At 47.4% G+C, this 24,728-nt stretch overlaps 1 protein-coding gene and 1 long non-coding RNA gene across 4 annotated transcripts in view; one reads left to right on the plus strand and one right to left on the minus strand.

The window, feature by feature from the left end:
• LOC142559530 (uncharacterized) overlaps nt 1–24,728 on the plus strand; it is a 174,980-nt gene that overhangs the window by 10,287 nt on the left and 139,965 nt on the right. The window lies entirely within an intron of this gene.
• Nucleotides 13,854–24,728, minus strand: part of LOC142559529 (uncharacterized) — a 197,545-nt gene continuing 186,670 nt past the window's right edge. For all 3 annotated transcript variants that reach the window (XR_012823145.1, XM_075671109.1, XM_075671111.1), the window contains one exon: nt 13,854–14,246. Coding sequence is in view for 2 of the 3 variants with exons in the window: in XM_075671111.1 (XP_075527226.1) it covers nt 14,085–14,246 (162 nt within the window). In the remaining variant the exon portion in view is untranslated. The remainder of the gene's footprint in view (nt 14,247–24,728) is intronic.

A 24,728-nucleotide genomic window follows, 5' to 3' on the forward strand; every position in this document is an offset into this window, starting at 1 on the left:
TGATAGCAATATAGGTAATTTTAAGGTGGTCTCCCGCGGTGGCAGTTGTTGCTATGGTTGAATCACATCGAGGTAGCCCCAGACATGTTCGAAAGGCTTTGCCTTGGATGCAAGGCGAAGACGAAGTGATCTGAGCAAGCATCGCTTCCTGCCTTGCGGCGCTAGTTTTGTCATAACGGAGGCTTAATTGTGCTTCTTGGACGAGACGTCGGCCGAAGCGATGACAGATGACACGCCACCACTTGCGTCGAGCACGCCTATTCGCACTGCGTCTCGCAGGGACAGATAGTAAGGCTTGCAACGTAGCCATGGAGACGTCCGGTTCCTGTTTCTCAACAGCGAGCCAATGGACTCCGACAAAGACTACACCGTCGTGGAGGGCAAGCGAGTGAAGAGAAAATACCGCAAGGCAACCAAAGACGTGAGTGAGCAGGGCCCCAATGGACCGCCTACTCCGACTTACAGTATTGCTTTTGTGCCGCTCGACGTCTCTAAGAATTTAAATTCTGTGCACAGATAGGTTCTTAACACCTACCTTGGTAATGTGGCTCCGAAAGGAATTAGCGAAGTGCGTTTCAACACCAAGAAAAATGTAGTCACAGTGGAAGTAGCGACGCAGGCCGCCCTAGACAAATTGAAAACCGTGCGCATACTAGGACACATAGAAGTCCGGTCGTTCTTCGTGCACAGTGGTCGCACTAGGCAGGTGTTATCTCCGATGTCGTGATTGACATCAGCGACGATGAGCTACAAAGGCTTTTGTCTTCAACTGTGAAGGTCATCGATTTTCACCGCTTCGGTCGCTCGACGAGCGTCAAGCTTCTTTTTTCTTTTCGAGGGAGACACGCTACCTTATCATGTCAAGGTGGGCTACGTGAGACACCCGGTGCGTCCTTATGTGTCCCGACCATTGCAATGTCGCAAGTGCCTAAAGCTAGGCCATGTCTGCGCTGTCTGCACAGGCCAGACGGCATGCCTCCGCTGTGCCGGCAGCCATGACGTAACTTCATGCACAGTAAGACAAACGAAGTGCTCGAATTGTGACGGACCCCACGAGGCCAATTCGAAGGATTGTCCTAAACAGAAAAAGGAGAAAAAAATAGTGAAACAAATGAGCAAGACAAGTATGTCCCACAAGGAGGCGGCAGCGTCAGTGCAACACCGAAGGAGACGAACGCGTCGTCGGCGTGGACAAGCTGTAGGTCCAGACGAGAGCTTCCTGGCTCCAATTCCGCAGGTACAGCAGAAGGTAATTGAATCGGCATCGATAGATAAACCATTGCTTCAAGCGAGCCGCGCAAGCCCCGAACCGAATGTATGGCTACGCTTACCACCGCGCTCACGGGCCTCAGACGGTCAGCGCGAGAAAGGACAATGCACTCAGATATCACCATCGGACTCTGTCGTCAAAGCCATGCTGCGACAAATAATCGCCGCCCTGCAGCTGCTACTGTCCGGTTTAAATACGCCAGTGGCGCTAACAGTGGCAAAAATTATGAACGCTATAGACAGTCTCTTCGCTACGCGGCAGTAACTTATACCTTTGCCCTCGAAGATGACTGTGCGGTGCTGTGAAGTGTACACGTACGCATTACACAGAAACATTGTGCTGTGCAGCCCTCATCATATCCACCATACCACCACCCTCCTTCCTCTTCACATCTTATCTCTGTCATTCCCCAAACCCCTTCCCCAGCGTGGTGTAGCAGGTTAGAGGCATTTCACTCAGGCCGACCTCTCCACCTTTCTGCCATTAAATAGTCTCTTCTCTCTTGCCTTGGATGCTTTGTAAGACCTGGATGTTAGTTTTCTTAGCATTGGACATCACTGGTGTGCTATTCGCAAGTATCCTAGGAAGAGCGTCTTGTATAGTTGAATCATAGATGCCATGGATGTGCCCCACGTTTTACCGGCAAGAAACCTTAGTAAATGGGCGATATAGGTAAGCCTCTTCAAGTATGATATGTGGAGGCGCCATGAAAGGTCTCTGTCGATAATAACGCCTAGGAATCGGTGAGATTTTGCGTATGAAATTGTTTGGTGGTCAATATAAATGGGGTACCAAGTCACGCATGTGCTTGTGGGTAAAAGTGACAAAGGTGCACTTCTCGGTCGAAATACTGAGGCCTTGAGCACGCAGGTACGACGATGTTAGGGCCACTGCTTTTTGGAGCCGTGCACGCACCTTGGGACGTGTAACTGCCGTGGCCCATATACATATGTCGCCAGTGTATATGGAAACTTTGACTGTATGGGGTAGAACATCGGCAAGTCCAAGCAAAGTCGAAAAAAGTGGGGCTGAGAACCACGCCCCGCGGGAAGCCACGGCAAGTGTAATGGTCGGCGGTTCAGCCATCCGCACTTTGCACAAAGAAGAATCTTTTTAATAGATAGCTCCGAATCCAACGAAACATTCGTTCACCAATTCCATTATATTTAGGGCATTAAGGATAGCTTCATGAGTTACATTCACATCGAGGAAAAGTGCAACCGATACACGTTTGCTGTGTTTTCTTGTTGCACAGACGTCACGAAGTTGATGACGTTGTCAACAGGGGAGCGGACTCTTTTAAACCCAGCCATGGCATCGGCGTATGCGTTGGGACGCTTAAGATACCCCTCTAGGCGTGTAAGAACCATTTTTGCATGACCTTCCCAACACAGCTGGACAGCCCAGTGGGTAGATATGACGCTAGGTCAAGTGGCGACTTTCCAGGCTTCAGGAGTGGTATCAAGCGGCTGGACTTTCACCGCTCAGGAACAACGCCAGCATTCCATGACTGGTTGTAACATTCCAAATGTCGACCTCGGCCATCTTCATCTAGGTGGCATAAAGCAGCGTAGGTGATGCCGTCCCCTCCTGACGACGATCAGCGCTTGCATGTGGCCAGAGCAGCGTCCAATTCTTCAAGTGAGAAGGACACATTCAACTCTGGGGAACGTGTCGCAGAAACCTCACCCATAATTTCGCTATTGATGGCGAGCACAATACCTGCAATCTCCACGCAGAAATATTCGGCTATAACAACCTACGAGCGGCCTTGATGGAGGGCTAGGGCGCCGAATGGATGTCGGTGTTGTGAAGACAAGCCAAGGCCGCGCACCGTCCTCCATATGGTAGACAGTGGCTCGTGGGGTTCAAGTGATTTGCAGAACGTCTTCCGCCGTTGTTGCTCCACCCTGTCCATACGACGTTGGTTTTTCTTTTGTATACGTCGAGCGACTCTAAGGTCATGAATTGACTTGGTGCTCCTGTATCGCCTCTCGGCCCTTCTGCGAATCGTTCGAAGTCGCTCAAGTTTCATGTCGAAATCCGTACGTTTTGTTGTGTATGCACAGGTGCACTTAGACACTTTCAGCACACTTGTAGTGAGGTCCTCAATGGTGCAGGCAAATCCCTCTTTGCATGCCTCTTCCACCTTTGTATTATATGTTGACCACCTTACTTGTTGGGAAGAAGAAAAGGAGAAGCTTCAAAACCCCGTGAATCTTAAGTAGGAGGGAATATGGCCACTGCCATGAGTCTCAATGTCAGAGAATCATCGAACATTTTGACCAAGAAGCCGTGACACTAAAGTCAAATCTAAGCAATAACCAACTGCTCTAAATCGATCCGCGCAAGGACGTTGGACTGCCTTCGCTCATAATGCTGAGTTCATGGTCGAAAGCAAATTCCACAAGTTTCCGGCCCCTGGAATCTATTCTGGAGCTTCCCCAAACCAAATGATGAGCATTAAAGTAACCATTTATAATCTAGGGTGCAGAAGTCACCGTCAGGATGTCCCGCAGTCGGTTGCCGTTGAACCGACTAGATGGGGAGATGTAGGCGCCGATAACCGTGAGGGCCACTTTATTCTTTTTAATGCGGAGACACGCGTATTCTTTTCCATCATGAGGTTGCACCGAGTGGAGAATGTAGGTTAGTTCTCTGTGGATGTAAACAATTACTTTGCCGGATTCCCCGCACGTCGACGCCGTAAAGGCTTTCTGCCCAGTTAGCCTTAGCGCTTTTGACACGTTTGGTTCACATATTGCCGCTAGGAAATCAGTTGACAAATAACGCATTGACAGAAACGTGAGATCCCTGATTTAAGTTCTCTGGCATTCCACTGGTAAATCGTCGCATTACGCACTTCCACGCGGAGTGAAGGCAGTGGAAGAGCCATTGTGCTTACAAAAGATTTGCAGGCACTGGGCTCAGGGCATTCAAGACTTGCACTGCGCTTCGAAATGTTAGTGTATTCGAATTATCCACAAGCGTGCGAATCGCATTTATCAAAGGCTTGAGTATTGTCACAATCCGGCGGTCATGCTTTGTCAGCTCATCCAGGGGAGGGGTGGAGCATTGTGGTGCCACTCCTTGTGGATTATTCACAGGGCTAATCCTTGGCAGTGGTGGCCATGCTTCAGCCACGGCATTCTTTTCAGCTGCTCCATTATTAATACATGGTTTGGACACATTCTGCACTGTGGTTGGAGCGGATTCAACAGCAAGAGGCTTTGCGGCACGCGTATTCTGTGTGCGGAGAGCAGAATTCCTTGATGAACGTCTGCGACGAGAACGACGTCGCCTAACGTCAGCAGCTGCTTCACGATGAGTCGACCGGTCCCTCACCATTTTCTGCAAGATGGAGAGTTCTCTCTTAACTCTTGGACATTCCTTTGATGAGGCGTCGTGTGGCCCTTGACAGTTAGGACAATTAAAAGTTTTTGCCTGGCAGTTGCCTGCAGAGTGTTGTGCTGCACAGCATATCGCAGACTTTCCACAGACGGCGCTCACGTGACCGAATTTCTGGCATTTTCTGCACTAAAGTGGTTAGGAAACAAAGGGCCGGACAACATGTCGGAAATGACCTACCTTCATATGCACCGGAAGGCAGTCACCTTCAAAGACGATTTTTACACATCTGGAATTTCCCAGACGGGCCACCTGTAGTATTTGGGTCCCATGATTGGCAGACGTAATCAAAAGTGGTCAATCCTCGCCTGAGACGACCGCATCAATTTCATATATGACACCTGTAGTAGCTTCTTTTCCCAGCGGGATGATGGGAAACGAACGTTCATGCCACCGAGGACAGTGACAGCGTGCAGAGAGTCTAACACCGACACTTGAGCGACGTCTACCGCAACAATATTCTTCCGAGAGTTGACCCTGACGTCCTCAATGCCATTTGGTAACAGTCTCTTGAAATCAACCGATGCAACTTTCCTATTGAGAAGCCTCATGTTGTCGGAGGGTAGCGCAGTTAAGAAGAGGATGGTGTACTTCGGCGAACTCTGCGGAGTCCTCATAGTAGATGTGTCTGCAGAGGCCCTGAGCATCTGCCGCTTTGCTTCCTGACTCAGGACAGTCACGTGGTCGTACTCGTAGCTGTCGTCGCTCTCTGTCGTGTCTATCATGGTGGCCTCGCTTTCGCTCGATAGGTAGTTCCGCTTCCTTGAGGCTGCCGACGCGGGCGCCGCTAAATCAGGTGTGAGTGCGGGTGACTCCACTTGCATTCCCGTCGAGCAGGGAACAGCGTTCCCCGAGAGAAAGCGAGGATTACTAGAAAATTTTGGTGACGGAGAACAAGCTTGCGAAAAAGTACATGCGCCAAGGTTTTCAGCTGGATTGAAATAATGCATAATTCATGCCATTAACAAAACAAGTGATAACTGTGGGCGCGAACCAGTCAGCAACCGTATAACAGTCACGACAATAATTGGTATATTTCTTTTTTTCGGAGAGACAGATGAGCATTATTATAACAAACGGATCTTTAAGTTTAGCAGGATGCATTGTTGGGCAAGTTGGTTCATTGTAATCTTTAAGAGCCTCACAACGCAACGGGTTTTCTATTTTTATCTCAGCGCGGTTCATCACAGCAAAGTGTTGCAAGTGTAACAGTGTCGCCATTCGTTCCGCTGCTCCGAGGCACGTCTATCGATATATGTCTACGCCAGTATGTCTATAGTGCGCTAAAACGCTTTATCGTATCTTTCAGTATCACGAATGTCTAATTGCCACTCTTGCGTACTACTCTTGCCTGTCGTGGTGCCGCAGTCACTACGGTCCTCTGCCTATTAAGGGCGGACTTGTGGCTTCGATTATAATCGCCATATCGGCAGCATTGCTGTAGAGCAAATGAAGAAAGAAAGAAATAGGAAAGAAAAATGGCGTGACGATTTTTTTGTGGGTAAGAATTTTTCTAAGCCTTTCACCATGAGATGTCCCTAATGGGGACGTAAGTGCGATTGGTTAGTCACTCTGACAGTTGTTTACTAAAGTGTTACAACCAGTTAAACCAAAATCCGTTGCAAATCCGTACTGTTGACAAATGTAAAAATCCGTGGAGGTTGTTTTTTATCGCGTGCCTACTGCTGCTCAACTGACCAATTGACCCCAAAATCAATAAAAAAGGAAGGAAAATGTTCAGGATCTTTGCCGATGTTTGGCAGCATTGGGCGTATAATCTTTGCGTCGAAAAGATTGTTCTGCCGTATCCCGTATATGTGAAGCGAGTTGATGTGGGAAGTTGCAGGTCAGAAGGTTTTATGGGATTGTTAGCGTCACGTAGAACGATATACTGCGTTTTTGACCATGCTATTTCCTTATCGCTGTTGTTGAACGACGAAGTTATGACCGAAGACTACACGGTGACATTCACTGGTAGCGATACGTTCAGCGCTTCTTGAAGCAAGCGCCAATAACAAAGCAGGATACGGGCGGCTAAGGTGCAAATATTTTTTTATTGTCGCAATTATGGATTGCGCCGTTGCGTACTATCTTCGGCCGGTCTTCAACGATATGTGTAGTGGAACAGAGAGAACTTGAGCATCATCTGTCGAAGTCCTGCTTTACCTTCACTGTAGAAGTTGGACATTTTTTTTTATTTCCGCGTCGGTGACACTCGAGTACTTGGCGTCATATACTGAGTACCCGGGTCTACCGTAGGCATCCCAGCTATATTGGTGAACATCGAGTCCAAAGATTTATCAAGCAGCGGAAACGTGCGCATTACAAACAGGAGAAGCAAGTTATCCTACGCCACCAAATATTCCTTAATTTCTTTCTATGTGTTTGAGGTGTTCGTGCGCGTGACTCTTGTAAAACCGAAGGACTTGGACGGCATACAATTGAAACCTGATATACAGGTGGCTTCAAGAAACGCGCGGCCGCATTTTACGTTTCGTTCGAGGCATTGTAGAGTATGGCGCACTTTAGCATATATTCAAATTCTAGTGATCCACGAAGTTTTCATCTACGTGTCGAACGCAGGACTTCCGACGACATGCCTCCTTAGAAAGAAAGAGATAAAAAATAAATAAAAAAAAGACGCATCGAAGGACGAAATACAAGCAAAGCGAAACAGCCGGAGCATTTCGGCAAGGAAAACAAGGAGTGTCGCCCAGGAAAAGCAACTGAGACGCCCGGAGGCGCGAATATGCGGAAAGCCAAGCCGCTCGTTCCCCGCATTTTCGCGAGCATGCGGAGCGCGAATGATTCTGGAAAAAGGCGACGAGGAAACGCGCAGAGGCGCAGAACAAATACTCTTGCCGTCATATCGCCTTACGCTTCCAGATTATCCGTGTCTCCTTTGTGTTCATCTTTGTTCTATTCCTTCGCTTGTTGAAAGGAAATGCTAAAGCTAGCATCGAGAACGAAACGTCGCCGAAAATGACGATGAAGAAAGGAAAGAGAAATGAAAGAGAGCGAAGAAAAGGGGCGCAAAGGAACAAGAAGAAGAAAGGGTACGAATAAACAATAAACGTGTCACCGAGCACGCGTACTAGCAAGCGGAAAGCTCATACATCCGTAAAATGCGCGAATAAAAAAAAAGTACAAAAGAGAGGAAACGATATGGAAGAACGGAAACGGAAGAAGGAAGCGGGCGAGAAGTGGGGATTGGAGGAGGGATTCGCTTCGCGACGACGAGCACTCAACAAGTGGTGGATGCATTCGCGTCGAGTTGTAAAAGAGATTGCCGCTCCATCGCTGGCCTGTGTAGCATTTATGTATGTCTTTTTGCACCCCCTCCCCCTTGTGGCTTCTTCCCATTTTTTCCTTCAGTCTTTCTCTTTATGGATTCTTACTATTTTCCCTATATTGCCCTTCTGTCTTCCATGTCCCTTCCCTCGTCATTTCTCTATCATTCGCTACTCAACACCCCGCGGACCCGCTAGACGTCCTAGCTCTCTTTCCTCCACCGTTCTCCCGTTATTCCCTACCTCCCGCCAACCTCCGCCCCGTTATAGTTATTACTTTTTCTCGTTTCCTTATTTCGTCCTCGACAATTTCCCCGCTCTTGTGAAGCTTCTTTCGGCGGCCTGTGCCCGTCGGCTCGTTTTTATTATCCGCGACCGATTCGCTGGCGTACCCCCTCCCTCGCCCTTCCCCCTCCCCGCACGTCCGCATGAGCTTTTCCCCGCAATGGTGGGCTATTTCGCCGTCTTTATTATTTGGCGATATCCGGCGTCATTCCGCTTGCTCGCTCTTGTCTCCCCAGTGTCTTCTTCCCGTTTCGCATTCTTTTACATTTTATTCAATGCTTCGCGGTCTTTTATCTCGTTTCTTCCTCGCCTGGTAACTTAGTATTTTCTCGTTTTTACACGCTCTGCGCTTTTTATTCGTCCCTTTTCTCCATCACGTTGAGGCCTCGTACATCGGTGTGCCTCGTGTACAATCGCAGCGTACACCGGAGCGTTTTTGGAGCACGGGATCGCATGTCCTTTCCAGGATTGCAGTTGGCTGCTTCCCTTTTGGTTATTATTACTTTTTTCTTCTTTTGCGTGTGCCATGTTTCTTTTCCTATATTGGTTCTACTTCGTCGCTACTTGCTTTCATCTTCACCTCATTCTTTAATGTTATGTGCTTTCGGCAAATACAGAATGGAGTACTTGCCGACTTCACGGCGCCTGTTTATGTAACGAAATCGAACGTAAGCATCTTGATAAATATAAAAGGTGTAAAAAAAAAGAAAATAAAGACGAGCAGAATATATACGACCGGGCGAGCGCTGACATGTCGGACCGTCCTACCGACCGACTGATTTGTGCGAAATAATCAGCCTCTAAACGTCCAGCGAGACCATCAAGGGAAGGAACATACGAATAGTATTCGGAGTAAATCGCCGACTTAATTTGCACCAATCCTCGTTATAACGAAATTGGATGTAATGAAGTAAGTAAAACTCACCTTGAAATCGCCATGGAGATTCATATTTGCAGCACATGCAATAACAGATATAACGAAGTCATTCTGGCTCTACCTGCAACTTCGTTATAAAAAGGTTTCACTGTACTCACGGTAACATACGCGGGTGTGAGGCCCTTTTTCGTAAGACAGGCTCTGTGCGAATAGGCAAGAACTCGCGAAACTTGTGATAGAAGCCTATCACATTCCTCGCAGCAATGTTATCACTTTGCAGCCATCCTTTCATCTCTCCAATAAAGATGTACGGTATCTCTTTAAGGAATTTTTAATGCGATTTGCATTCATAGCCTATTTTTCCCACTTTGCGGTTTGCATCAACGGCAACAAGTGAGTGTAGCCTGACTTTCAAGGCAGGCAATTGATTTGCCCGAGCGTTCTCTGCTAAAGGCCAGTTTTAGTTTACGGGTGATGGCTATGATTCCCTGCGGGTCGCTTACTTACGTGCATATATAGGGCACGATGCTCGTAATAAACTTTCGATTGCGAGTCAGCGCTATAATGTTGTGGTCAATTTGTGCTGGACGTTTCTCCCACTTCGTGTATTCCATCACGAACGCAAATCGAGGTCTGTATAGCATAACCATTATTTGCAATGCTGTTCCTTTGCACACTTCGTCAGTGATCTGAGCGGCACCCCGCCTAAGTTGCCAGCGGTATCGACCGGCCGTGAACGCGGTGAATGACAAAGAAGGAATGGAATCGAGAGAATGGAATCCTTTCATTATTCTGGCCAAACTCTAAACTTGTTGCGCTACTGCAACTAAAACTCGAACGAATAGACGCGGAGATCTACCAGGAAGTTACGATGGGGCGACACGCTTGAGTCCGGGGTAATTTTTCGAGAAACTGCGAGAAGAGAAAACAGCGAATGAGAGGGGGAATAACGCCACGTGTAAGATGTTGCGCGAAGCGCAAGATAAATAAAGGAAAGACCACCAGCACAGGCAACGACTGAACGAACTTGTTTGCATAAAGCCTGGCTGGAACGCTAAGCTGCTCCAGTTTGTCACTCTTTCCTTCCGTATGCTTTTGAAGTAGCGTTTCATGCTCGCACGTTGCAGTCCATTCATTCTGGGCTTTAGCGCATTGTAGTGGCGCCTGTCTGCGAGTGGAGATTACCAAAATTGGAGCGTTTAGCCGGTGAACATTTGCATTTTGTGCCATGTCATGGTGCGTCATGTGCAAGCCGAAGCTTCCGTTGATGGCAATGAAGTTAAATAAATTGCAGTCGCATTCTTGACGCTCGATTTGCGAATTCGCACTTGTTCCCCCGCACGTTCACCTGCAAAAGCTCTCAATCTGTTGTTGAAAATAACGAGTGTACCCTTTGACAAGAGGCGAACGCCTTACGAGTTGTTCAGTACATCATGTGTCGTCTTCCTCGAATGACAATCGTTCCTGCTGATATTTAATCTCCAATTTTAGGTACATTGAGAGAAAACATTGCTCACTTCTTAGTAGCCATAACGGCCAGCTGTTAGTTTAGCTCAAGGAACCCTACCCGCAGCGGTAGTTCAGTGCTAGTGGCGTTGCTGTTGAGCTTGAGGTTGCGGGTACGATCCCATCCACAGCGCGCGAATTCCGAGGGGCTCGGAATGCAGAAACCCTCCTGTACTTAGATTTGAGTGCACGTTAAAGGAGCCCACGTGGTGAAAAATAATACGGCGTTCCCATAATCAAATCGTGGTTTTGGCACGCGAAACCCTGAAAAATTCAGATTTAATTTAATTTGCTCAAGATACCTTACGTCGGTGCTTACTTTATTGGATCTATTTAAATGTGGTTGGACCCCTAGACGTCCGGGAGCCCCCTGGCCGACATCTCTAGGCAAGCACGGTCCACCAGCCAGAGCTGGTCATCCGAGCAAGTGACCCGAAGAGCGACCTGCCACGAGGAAAAGGAAGGGTTGGGAATAGGCTCTACCGCCATGGGCGTGGGGCAGCTCCACAAACAGTGGAAAAGGTCTGCCCGGGGCGCTCGGCAGGTGGTACATTGTGGATTATGGAGACCAGGGTAAAATAAATGTGCCAGATAGGGAGAAATAAATGCTTTGGTCTGGATCTGGCGCCAGATTGAACTCTGATGGGCGGTAAGGGAATGGTGAGGGGGAGGTAAATCTCGCCTACCATCCCTGTAAAACGTGGTAATCTGGTGGTAGGTGCGGATCCCCTCTCCTGCTTTCTCCATGGGGTTGGGTGAGTGGTCTTCCAGGGGCCGGAGGGAAAGACCTCGGACATGCGCATTAACGCGCTCGTTCCCGGGGACACACTCATGCCCAGGTACCCACGTGATAGTCACATGGTGGGGAAGCGAAAGAATGTTTTGTAAAATGTGTGTGACCGTCTTAGGTGCTACGCCTTGAAGGAAGTAACGGTATGCACTTTGGGAATCGGTGCAGATTTCTGTAATGGTAGAATCCGCAGCCGCATGCGCCACTGCTAGGGCTAATGCGACCCCCTCAGCCACATCGGTGTGCGTTGTTTTAATGAAGGCAGAGATGTTAATGCGTCCGTCCTCCGTCATGGCAGCGGCCGTGACCGTTCCTTTGAGCGGACCGACCGCGGCGTCGACATAAAGGACGTCTTCGTGATTTTGGTAACGTCGGGCGCAGTAATCATCCAGAGCCATACGTCGACCCGGATAGCGGTGCGAATTCATGTTTCGTGGCAACGGTTTGAGTTGCATGTTAGCTGCGAGTCTTACAGGAATAGGGAACCACGGCTCTTCTATCGGGATCGTGCCGCTTGGCTCACACCCCAGAGTTCGGAGTAGGTTTCGCCCAGTGGGTGTTCGGGTGAGGCGCAGAAGCTGATTACGCCTCTGTGCCTCTATGATTTTCTGGACGGTATTATAGAAACCGGTCTGTAGGAGGCGGGTAGACTTGTGGTGTGACGACTGTACAGGCCGAGCGTTCCAGAGTTGTCCGTTTTGGGCCAGCGTGGTCGCGAATGACGGTCTGTATGCACGGTACCGGGGACAGCGGCAAATAACGTGTTCAATAGTTTAATCGCTGCCGCAGCCGCCCCACGGCGCACTGTCTTCCTTTTTGATGAGTAAAGCGAAGGATTTGTTAAAAGCGACGCCAAGCCACAGTCGGTAAAGTACTGTTGTCTCGGGTCGGAATGATCCCGGTGGAGGATGCAGAGGCGCTAATGCATGTGACCGCGATTCTCCGGCAGGGAAGAAGGAAGGAGGAAGAGAGGAAGGGCGCGCGCCCTTCCTTAGAGAGGAAGGGCGCACGGACTTGCGTGTGAAACTTGAGCTGTTTTTTTTTTTCGCACCGCGGCAGCAGTTTGATACCTTGCGCACACGATCTTCAGCGCGTGGTCCACACATGATGCTTGCCTGCTTGCAGTGCCAATATACCTGGTGAGGATCCTTTAAGGCATCCGCGGGAGGAAATCACGCGTCTGCCTTCCTGACCATGGTACGGAGACATGTCTTCTAGGACATGCATAAGATAATCTATCTTAGAAGGCAGACCTCTTTTATGTTAAAAGAAATACTAATCGCGCCTGAAGTTCTTATTTAGCACTCGCAGAGTTTATTACATGTCTGTATTAGGCGTCACAATAAATACATCCTTCACTTTATACAGTGCGCTGAAATTACGCTCTTTAGATTTCCAGGGGAAGTGTTTTCTCAGGAGAAAGTGACCCTGGAATTCACTGTATTTCTTGAGCATCCGAAACGCTAGCCACATAGAGAGCACTCTAAATATATCTATTCCGTCCAAATAGGCCTATTTCAATGTTATTCTGAAATATTGTGTCTGTGCGCTAGTCTGGAGGGGTCCGCCTAAGTCTGTTGAACTTACCAGCAGATGAAAGTATTTGGGATTCACAAGGACTGTTTAGCGTCGTTGGGCGTCTTTCTTTCAGGGAGATTAACCAGAGGTAGTTCCGGTTGACTACCCTGCACGGGGGAAGTGTTAAGGAAGACAAAAAGAGAAAGAGAGTGGAACGGGAATGTTGCGACAGTGGCCTTTTTTCTTCTTGCTGTACTATGGTGTATATGGGGCAACCATGTGCAATAAAAATTCAATTGCTGGTAGCGCTGTGTCTTAGTTCCCTTCTGTTGCCCTAAGTGCTTTCTTTTTTTTTGCGCGATGCCTCAAGTTATGCAGTACCAACTAGCCCACCAGTCTATTCTCTTTAAGAATGGGGCATCGGGCGAGTGGGTACATGTACTTAATTAGGTATCAGCGTGCGTGTGTGCGTGTGTGCGTGTGCGTGCGTGTGTGTGTGTGTGTGTGTGTGTGTGTGTGTGTGTGTGTGTGTGTGTGTGTGTGTGTGTGTGCGTGTGCGTGTGTGTGTGTGTGTGTGTCACGTGGTCACGCGGTAGAGAAAGGATGAGAGAGCGTGTATATTGAAACCTTCCAAGCTGCCCTGGTGAAGAGATTTCCACTGCCCCCCTTTCTTCGCATAATGACTGGCCCACGGACCTCCTACCTTCTCCTTATATATATATATATATATATATATATATATATATATATATATATATATATATATATATATATATATATATATATATTCTTACTACTGGACTAGTTCTGTTACTGAAAGCGTTTAAATACACTACTTCGTCGTTTTACTGTTTCATCTAATGCCGCGTATGTGTGAAGTACGACGACTGACACTTTTGCGAGTATAAATGAAAAGCATGAACGATGTTTTATTAACGCATCGAACCGGCATGCCATCTTGAAGGCGAACGTTGTCCTTCCTTTACGTCTACGATCTGCAGCCTTCGTGGCGATGTCCGCTCGTCGACTGTTGCAATACCGCACGATTTGCAACACGCTTGGGGGAACGCGAGCACGGAATGGCCCGAGAGCTTAGGTTCTTGAACGTTCCAACGGACACGAGCTGCTGGCAGTCCTGGGTCACCAGAGGCACCGCGAAAACCTCTTGTCCAGCGACATGAAGCCCGGGTCCTCCCCGAAGAGTCGTCCGTGGTCTGAGAGCCGACGGCAGGGCAGTCGGCTTTCACGATTCCCTTGGTTCTTGCGGACAACATCACAGGGTGAGTGCGTTCGTTCAGGAACCTGCACAGAGTGTAAAGGAAGGTGGAATAGGAGAGAGAGGACACATAAGCACCAACGCTCGAATGTTGTTGGTTAAAAAGACACTAAAGAGGGCCAATGAATCAATTCAAACGGATAAAATATCATTTCGAAACTTCCCTTTCGTTAGCCCTTCGAGAGTTTTGGCCGTACATGTGCGCCGCCGATCTTATGTTCGCGCGTATTCAACACCACTGGTAGTTGAGAGGCTCTTCCATCTCTGTGGAGTCGCCGAGTCACCGAAAGCCATTGAAAATTGCGTTTCCACTCCCGAGGACGCGGAGCTCGGCTTGTCTACCTCCGAGCGCTCGATCACGTGGTCGCGCGCGCGTCGTCATCTACCTCCAAGGCGTGCCTGGAGGAAAGGGTATCGTTGTTTTTCACGACCGCTGCTAGCGTGTTTCTGGTAGCTTAGACATAGCCCTGCGCGGCCGGAGATTAGGGATACTAATACGTTTTCTTTTTCTTCGCCTTCGGTTGCAGTTTCCCCTTTCAATTGCGGTTCGCGTATTCTCGTACGCTGTGCAGCGCACAGTGGTGATTTTGGTATGGCCGCGCGCGACGCTTCGTCTGGCCGCGGCTGCTGAAGAGATTTTTTTATTGGTTAAAGGTGTTTTTTGGAAAGACAAACTGACAGCCACAAATTTTGATAGCATTTTTTTAATATCCTACTGTATAGCTCATTTGTGTGTGTACTGTTGGTGCGAGTAAAGCGTTTGTGAGACAAAATTTTGCTTGAAATAAATTTTTGTTGCGTTTATGTGTTTTCAGTCACTGATCACCGCGGCACAGTTCTTGCGAAAAAAATTCGACCCTCAAAGGGAACGTTTGGCGGTAACACGTCTGTTACAAGGAGAGAAACGGCGTGCCAAAGATAAATTATCTGAATTTCTCGCCGAGACCCACGACGTCAGTGTGACGTCACGGATAGCCTATTTCTTATTTTTTTTTTATTTGGTCCGTTGAAGCTAAATTAAACCTCACGAGAGTTGCTAACTTCCCAATTTGGTTTGTTTACAATACAATGCCATCGATGTTTACTGGTAAAAAATTGCTTCATCTTTCGAAGACGCCGTAGAAATGTATGGCATCATGGCGCTGAGCACGAGGTCGCGGGATAGAATTCCGGCCGCGGCGGCCGCATTTCGATGGCGGCGAAATGCGAAAACACCCGTAGTACTTAGATTTAGGTTCTCGTTTGAGAACCCCAGGTAGTCGAAATTCCCGAAGTCCTCCCCTACTGCCTGCCTCATAATCAGAAAGTGGTTTTGGCACGTAAAACCCCATATTATAATTTATTTATTTAATTTAACGTCATGGGGGGGGGGGGGGGGAGTTCGCGCGGCAACTTCGAGGTGGTGTCGCCACTTGTCTGGAATGTTTGCGTCTTTCACAGCTCGTTCTCACGATAACAGTAGTTGATATGTTATTGTAGAAGGAAAATACAGATAACATTGCTTTTTTCCCTTTAGTCTCTCTTTAAAAGGCTTTGCTCTTGAAATAGAACCAGAGGTGTATATATCGTGCCCTACATAGTGTTGGCAGCTTAATTTTTTAAACATCGCAAGATTTTTGCAAGATGATTATGCACACAGATCAAAGACTATATTTTGTGAAGAAACGCGTTTTTATAAGCCGCAGCCATAATGGAGATAAATGTAACCGTCTTCCAGTGAAGAAATAGAACAACGTATGTATGTCATTCAGGCTAACGTGGAAGCCATCCCAATGTATCAATCGCACAGTCAAACTTAAAAATATATGAGTGCCTATATTTATTTAAAAATATGTTTTACGAAAGCAAAAACTTATTTTCCCTGCAGTGTACAACGCGTACGCACCCAACTTAAGAGGTGAGAGCAGCCGCCTCGCGGTGAGGAAAAACACAGCCTGGCTGTGTCTAGCGGTTGGTATTGTGGTATAACTGGCGCAAGGGGTTGTTTCATACTTGCATTTGTTAACCACCTCAGCTTTTACGAGTCTATACGCTAGTTTGCAGTTTTTAAGGCAGAAAGCATGGCTTTTGTGAATGAGTATCTGCGTCAAAAATGAAGAAAAGCCTAACAAGAAAAAACAATCCGTCGCTGTATATTGGTATAGTAGCCACATCAGAGTTTGTTCTGAGAAATGTCGCGAAAAGCAGGCAAATATTTGAGTGCAAAGCCGAAGTACGCGATCGATGACGCTGCGTTCCTTACACTCAGCGTCAGAATGCCTGGTGGTACTAGAAGTTGGACAATGCGTATGAGTATGGTGTTTCACAAGTTTGTCAGTGATGACGCTACTCCCTCGTTAATTTGCTATTCCGCGTTCTCCCGTCAATTAGAGTGGAGAAACGGGATAAAAAAATCGCTTATGGGTAGGAAACATAAACGGCGGGAAACAAACAGCGAGGGTACCGAGGCTACGGGAACTTTTATACATTGTAAAAGATGCGAACCGGGGTGAAAACACAAGCTTGGAAAGAGCGTCGTCTTTTCACATCGTTTCGCGTCGTTTGTGCCATAGCCAAGGGTTAGACAAATTGTCCCACGGCAAGTAGTGACACATTAGCGAGAACTGGGTGAGACCGCAGTACTGGGCGAGTTCGAAGAGATTAAGAGGAAGCTTTAGTTTGGGTACAACTCCGATGCCACCTATTCAAATACATGGGAAACGCAGAAGCGCTGTTCTGAAGTAACCCCTGGACCGATTCTAATGAAATTTGTTGCATTTGATGGAGAAAGGTAAGTTCTAGAGACTGTTACAAGCGGGAGTTTGATTTAAAGCCTCGATATCTTAAAAAGAAATTTTCGAAAATTTGTAGAGTTAAAAATATAGAAGCAAGAAGTTTACAAATTTGTAGCTCTGCACCTAGAGTGGATGACGCTGGTTTGCAAACTGCATCTGTTAGAGCATCCGAAGCGAGAAATTTTACATATCAATTCATATCTTATGTGAATTCGTTACATTGTTTGCAATGGTTTTCCATGAGTTCTACCAATACATTAGTGGTCTATTTGAGAGCCATGCCTAATACATCAATTTTACCCACTTTGAATGTGCCATTAGATTCAATTTAAATAACTGCGATATTGTTTTTTCATAGCTGAGTTACAGAGCTTTAAACATTATAATTTCGTTTTTTGAGAATTCGCGATTTTCAACAATTTTATAAAAAATTGACGTCCTAAATCGAAAATTCGCTACAAACAGTCAGTAGGTTTTAACGTTTCCTTTTAAATGCAACATATTTCATTAAATTTGCTGCAGTAGATGCCGAGAAAGACTGATCTTCCTTTCCTATGTATTTAGGTGCAAGCCCTCGAGCTAAAGCTTCCTCTCAATGATTAGCAGTGCGAATATGGGGCCCACGAAATGGTAAGCACGAAGCGAGCACTGAATATACAAGATAAAGTAAATTAAAATAAAATTTCGTTGACAAAATCAGCGGTCACACAAGTACAGTTAGGTGTTTTCTATACTAGCAAACTCCTGCATAGTTAGAGCGATAGACGGCTGGCTCACGGAAGACTGGGCATGTTCTTTCACATAAAAAAGCTTCCGTAAGTTCACGGATGCGCTTATTTATGTGTAGCATAAGAACAAAAGTATTAGTGAAATCTGGGAAATCTGGTAAGCAGCCCCACGAGCGACAATGACTGAGTGTACAGTCAAGCGAACTGAAATGTTTCGTCATGCGAACATTAATACAACGCCCAGTTTGTCCTATATAAGCTTTGCCGCACGACGGCACTCGTACTGATCATACTTTTGTTTTTTCCGTCTTTTTTTTTGCGCGGTAAATCATAAAGTTGAAGGGAGCCTGAATAAGAGGTTGGGAAAGGGGGGTGTATCGGAGATTTACGAAGAAAAGGCGATTATGTTCGCTGTGAACAAGATCCCATGGAAGTCGCAGAAAAAAAAAAACGTCTTGATAGCACTGTTTATCCATTGGTGCCGCACCACATTAGTCGTACAACTGCGCTGTTGCCGGAAGCTGCAATCACCATGAGGGCTCTGCATGGCTGGAGCTAAGAGTTCGTCGAGAAGAACCGTATGCTAGGCGTGTTGGAATGTAACTGCAGCGAGAAATTACCCAATGCGAAAAGGAAGACAAGGTTGTTTTACTTTTCACATTGTGTAATTTTACGCTGTAGTTTCAAGTACGCCGAGTCGCGGGGGCATTACGTAAGGTCCCTTTACCACATGGATCGTAGTGCCGGACGTTTTTGTGTGGCGATCAGTTCGGTGTCAGGTTCAGAGGTTCCACTCTTTAAAGGTGAGCTCCAGGCTGATGCAATTTGGTTGTCAGCTTGTACTGATGTGTCAGTTCTGTCGCTTCATGGCATTCATACCAATGCAGTCATGTACGCACGTGTGAACGCTTTGAACATAGAAACGGATTTATAAACGTACAAAATTGCTGAAAGGGTTCTTCTCCTCAGTAAGCTACCTACTGCAGAGAAGCAAGCAGCAAAGCTTCTTCACTGAGCCTGGTAAGCGGCTAGACACGAACAGGCTAATGTGAGGTCATAAGCTTGTGTGTGTGTCTTTGCTTGGTGAGGGGATAACCAAAATATAACAGTTTGAAAGGTTCATACAAAGGAAAGTCTCAAATGAGATAATAAGTGTGAAAAATAACACAATGAAAATGATGAAGACTGCAAGATACTTGAGATTTTGCACTGCCACCTCGAACTAGCATTGCCAGATGTGCAACTATTTCTGCAAACAATGACGCTTTACGAAAGTCTTGACAGCCTATTCGGTTCAGCGTATGAATTATGGACGGGATGCGCGCATGGATAGCCGAAGCAACCTATAATAGCCATCACTGAAAAATAATGCGTGCGCCGTCCCCTTAGCTATTTCATAACATACCGGCGAAATTGAAGTTACGAATTTGGTTGATGGTGGAGGCAGGAGGAGGAGGAAATAAAGAGAGAAGAAATGCGCCTGGTTGGCTGCCCTACTCTGGGGGACGAGGAATAGGGAATAGAAAGATAAGATAAACGCGATGCAACCCATTAGCTAAGTTTTCAATCTAAATTCACCAGCTAGCACAGCTATAGAAGCTCTTCGTTTCATTTACTGGAGCTCTGAAGGACCAGAATGTGACAAGCACGCTTTAATATGCATCTTGTAAGCGCTCCCTATCACGGGCGCAGCATCTTGTATAGATTCGATATGACTTAAACCCATATGACTTACCAGGTGACAGCTACGTAAACACAGTACCGGTGTGTGGTATTACTACCACTTGGCTTTTTCAGCGAACAGTTGTCTTTTCCTTTCTTGGGCACCAATCTCGCCTCATTGCTTTCCGCGCCTGACAGACCGCCCCGTGTCGCTCCTTTTCTCAGGAGGACAAGTTTTCGTAATATCTGGTGCTCGCTTAAGGATGTAATGAAACACAGCGACAGAACCACAATAACATGCACATAGACGGAAGTCACGGGTGCTTGAAGACGCCCGTGAAGTGTGTCTATGCGCTTTTGATTGAAGGCGTGTCGGTGCGCTGTGTAATGTTCTGAGTCTCCACGCTCCTTACAACTCACTACTGACGAGAAAGCCACGCGAAAAGCAGGCTTTCTTTCTTCATAGGGCATCACCTTCTTTACTAAAGTCAAAGACCTCGAGGGCGGCTGTCACTCTTGCCACGTCACGCTGTGGTGCACGAAGCGGTAGTAAATGTGTTTTAACGAGATTAGGCGTTAATGTAAACGTTACTGGTGGGTGTTAGCTTTCTATTACATGTAGCTGTGGAGAGTCACGCAGATCCACTGAAATATATTTCGCGAGCACTGGGCTTTGACGCCTATACAAGCCAGCCTAACATACTTTCTGCTTCGCACCTGCCTAAAAATACATGTACCACGTGCAGGACAGCAAGCACGACGTAATCTGAGAGTAGCCGCTAAGTTTTAGGTATGCTGCTCAGACCTGCATGTGGATTGGAATTTGGCAATGTACCAGGTACTGAATTTCGAAGCGCAGTATCTGAGGAAACATGCAGGTTCTGTTGCCGGACAGCATACCGTTAGAGAGCTCAAGCACCTGTGTGGCGTTCACCGAAAGCTTCGAAACTCTTGCACGAATGACTAAAATCGTCACCGTAAATTGTGAATGCGCTTGTGTGGCACTTTTGCCGCTTCAATGCCAGTCTGAGGAATGCTGCATGAATCTGTAAGTATTCGGAGTACTGAAAGTATATAGAGAGTCGCAGCCTGCATGACTGTAGGCTGTGGCTACATATATGAAGTGACTGCATATGTAAGCTATATAAAGCACAGATGGGTTCGTCATCGCTCTTCCTTACAAAAGACTCACACTGCATCCGCGCTGCATCGATTCCTCCCGATAGAGAAAGAAATAAGGGATAGTTCCAATTAGCTGCCCTGTGTTGTGGGGACTTAAAGATAAAATTAGGCGAATAACACACAGAAAAAAAAATCAATCACGAGCAGGAAAGCTCCGTGGCGAAACACTGTGAAAGCCTACCTCACAGGCACGCAAACAACCCAAAACGGTGAAGTACAGCGTTACTAGCTTTAATAACAGCAGAGGGTGCCTACAACGTTGTTCTGTATCCTGTAAACGCATCCACTTCACACACACACACGCGCTGTATGTCGACCACTGCGCGAACGCATGCCTTAGGTCGCTAACAAGAGCTAAATCATGCCATTCGCAATGAGTTGCAAGTCGTATACGCTTCGCATCGCAAAAAAAAAAAAGAAACACGTTTGATGCAATCCTCACACCATACCTCACTATACATTTAGCCAGGGAAGCGCACTCGGGCGTTCTTTATTCCAGTTATCTTGTAAGACGAGGGAAAAAATAAATAGAAAGTACGGGGAAGTATAAGGGACACATCGTGGTTCAAAAAGGAAAAGAAAGGAGAGAAAAAAAAAGAAACCGAACTCGAGCGGCAAGTAAACTTTGTGCAAGAAAGAGCCATGACGAGGCACGACACCTCGCGAGCCTCATTGGATTGCCATCGCCCCGAGCAACCCGAGCGGAAGCTTTTGTTTTTCCCTGACATTTAAGAAAGAAAAGAGAGAGAGAGAGGAAAACCGCCCGGAGAGAGCAGGCGTTGGAAAAGATGAGGAATGGACAAAAAAAAAAATGAAGAGGACAGTATGGAGATACAGCTTAGAAAGCAAAAGCAATATAAAGAGGGGGAATCAACGACTTAGAGCGCATTTTCTACCGTTCGCCGGCAAAGCACCGCATTTTTTTTAATTTCTTTCTTGAGACGGAGCACAAGCGGGGAAAGGCCCTCCGTTCTCCGGTCCGTTCTCCTTCCCCCGAAGTTGTTTTCTCGCCTCCTCGTAGAAGCTGATCCCGTTTTCCTGGCGACGCCGTTTGCATTCTAGGCCGCGGGCGCTGTTCCCCGTCTCCCGCTGCTTACGAGAGGATAGCCGGGAGTCCTTCGCGTCGTGTGTACGCTTGACGTTCCGCAAAGTTCTGGCGCCGGCGATCTGTCTTTAAGGCTTCGAGGCAGGCGGTTATAGGGCGCAGACAATCGATGCCACCGCCTCGAGCAGGTGTAAGACCTGCCTGCGTGCACGTGGGGGTCGTTTTTTTTTCTTCTAAATTATGGGGTTTTACGCGCCAAAACCACTTTCTGATTATGAGGCACGCCGTAGTGGAGGACTCCGAAAATTTTGACCACCTGGGGTTTTTTTTTAACGTGCACCCAAATCTAAGTACACGGGTGTTTTCGCATTTCGCCTCCATCGAAATGCGGCCGCCGTGGCCGGGATTCGATCCCGCGACCTCGTGCTGAGCAGCCCAACACAATAGCCACTGAACAACCACGGCGGGTTGGGGGTCGTTACGCTGATCGAGGATAGCGCAAATTCGAAACTTTCGAATGAGGATTCTAATATGAACAAAATCCGGTTCGGTATTCGAATCGAATAGTCTTTGGTGAGTACGAATATGTTTCGACTGGTTTACGAATATCTTGAACCGTCATCCGAGGGCGGTCGAAGGTTAAATTGGAGCAAACGTGCGATAAATTTGATTCCGCTGCTCGTAGTGGTGTACGTACAACACGCGAAGGTACACGCGGTGGAGAACGCTAAACGACGTTCAGGGATTTAAGGCCTTCTCGGTTAAAGCGCCTTCATTCACCGTAGCCGAACAGTTTTGAGTATGCGAACAAACTGCTCACGTGTTCACAAAGCCTTACTTGCGATCTTAGAAAAAAGAAAGCTCCATAATTTGAAATATACTGATAGAAGCTTGCTAACGTTCTCAATGTACTACGACGTTAACATTGTTTTATGTTACTGGTGATAATACTGTTTATCAATCGAAAACTATTTGAAAAGTATTTACTGTACGACTCGATTCGCTCTTGGCATTATTCAATTTGTATTCCGCTCTGTTTCAAAAGTAAGTATTCGCACAGCCCCGTAGTCGTTGCCGCTTGCATATTTGATGGCCTGTTTCTGTGGAAGTGCGGAAGTACTCAATCTTCGAGCCCGCGAAAACGGCACGGATGATGTGATGAAGTAGGAGTGCTATTTTCAAAATAAAAAGATGGACCCCGACCAGCAAAGTGTGGCCAACGAACATTACACGTTTTAGTTTCCATACGAAACTGGCACAGTAAACACGGTTTCCGTTAACAAAGCTGACTCATGGAAGCCCAAAGCTTCTCGGACGGCATGTATCTCTTTATTCTGACATGAATGTACTACCTCTCCACTCGAGACGCAGCCAAACCATCGATTTTAAGATTCCTACTATTGTTATAGTTGCGTTGCTGCAGACGGATCTATATCCTAGCACCGTGTCGGCAACCGCCTGTCCTGAGCTCTTGTTTTGAAATAAGGTTCCATCTGAGATTGCAATACGTCTGTTCCGCTAAGTCTGGATTAGTAAGTCCGCTAAGCCTGGCGGTGACCGGTTGTTTTCGCGTGTCATCGTATATATGCTACCAGATCGCCAAAGTGAAACACGGATGGAGAGCCGCTGGTGGCCATAACGACCGTTTTCACAGAGGTTCTTTTTGCGCAGCCCTTCATGCTCGTTCTTTCTTTCAGACGGGTTTTAAACAATGTATATGTATGTGACATACGAGTAGTTTCTATGTCATTGTTGTATAGTCGACTGGTTTACACGCGCGGAGGGACGCACAGGCAAAGAACGCTTCGCGGCAGAAAGCTAGTGCTGGAATTTTCCTTTAAAGCGGGCAAATTCTAACTGCGCCACCAACCCTTGCCACAATCGCCTCCTGAAAGCGCAAACAGCGGGGCTTGGGCGCCACCGTCAGCGAGAGGGCGCCCCGGTCGCACTCCTCGGCGGCGGAGGCGCAAATTAAATATTGAAACGCCGCCGCTCGGCGCTGGAGTAGAAGAGGGCGAACGTAAAGACAGAGACTCAGTGGAGGCGGGCCGGAAAGAGGGGTGAACGTGGGCGGCCGTTACGGTTCTAGCCCGGAGAGAGTCCACGCGCCACCGCTGCCTTACTAGCGCCACGCGATCCTCCGAGCGGCAGGTCGTAACCGTTTCTTTCGACTGGAGCCATTTAGTTAGCGCGGTTCGCATCCGCGAGGAGGAACCGTCGTCGCTGACTCACCTCTAAGGAAGGGCCGGGGTGTGGAGCGGGGGCAAGCCATTTTAACGTGGCGGCTTTAAGGGCCCCGAGTCGCAGAAAACCGGTGTCGGTGGCGGCGGAAGTTGTCCGTGAGCGAAAATTTTGGCATTTATATTTCGGTGTATGTATATGCCACACCTCGATATGTGACATGCGGCATGTGCGGGTTATATTGCCGCATCATTCTCTCACTAAAGTTGCTCATACCTTGACTCATATTCTTGAAGAAGTTATTGCTCGGAATCTTGAGTGACAGCCCACAAACAAATGTCATTTAACAAAACACCGACACCGCATGCCTTTTGCGTTAAATCTTCTCAGGCTTAAATATAAAAAGTGCGAAACAATAGTATAAACGTAAAAATGATGCAATTTCTTGTAGCGCGGCTGTGCATTACCTCCGGGATCAGCCCACGCAAGAGGCCGCGTTTCTAGCAGAAAGCTCGCTATCGTGCATCGCGTTCGCCGCCAGCGTTTCCCGGTAAGCATTACGGTTACATACGCTGCAGCAGCCGGGAAGCGGGACAAGCAGTCAGGGATCTTTCAATGCTATCGTGTTCCGCTCTTGAAGGCGAAGCTTAAGCGTCCTCCGAGTTTCTTCAAAGCACGTGCGCAGTTTTCCCATTACGCTGTGCACTCTATAACAAGCTATACGCTCTACAGGGATGAACATCGATAATACTTTTTAACACGCTCGATCGTCCGCGATTCGTCCCGTGACCCGTAGATTAGCGTGTCGTACTAATTTGTTCGCTGAAAGAGGACAAAACTGCAGGCTCACGGTCACGTCATTGAGATCAAGAAAGACTGTCGCACGAACCATCGGAGATTGTTGTAAAAGTAAGCGAGCAGGTTGTGCGGAACGTG

This window comes from Dermacentor variabilis, chromosome 10 (assembly GCF_050947875.1).
Source record: "Dermacentor variabilis isolate Ectoservices chromosome 10, ASM5094787v1, whole genome shotgun sequence".
NCBI lineage: Eukaryota > Metazoa > Arthropoda > Arachnida > Ixodida > Ixodidae > Dermacentor > Dermacentor variabilis.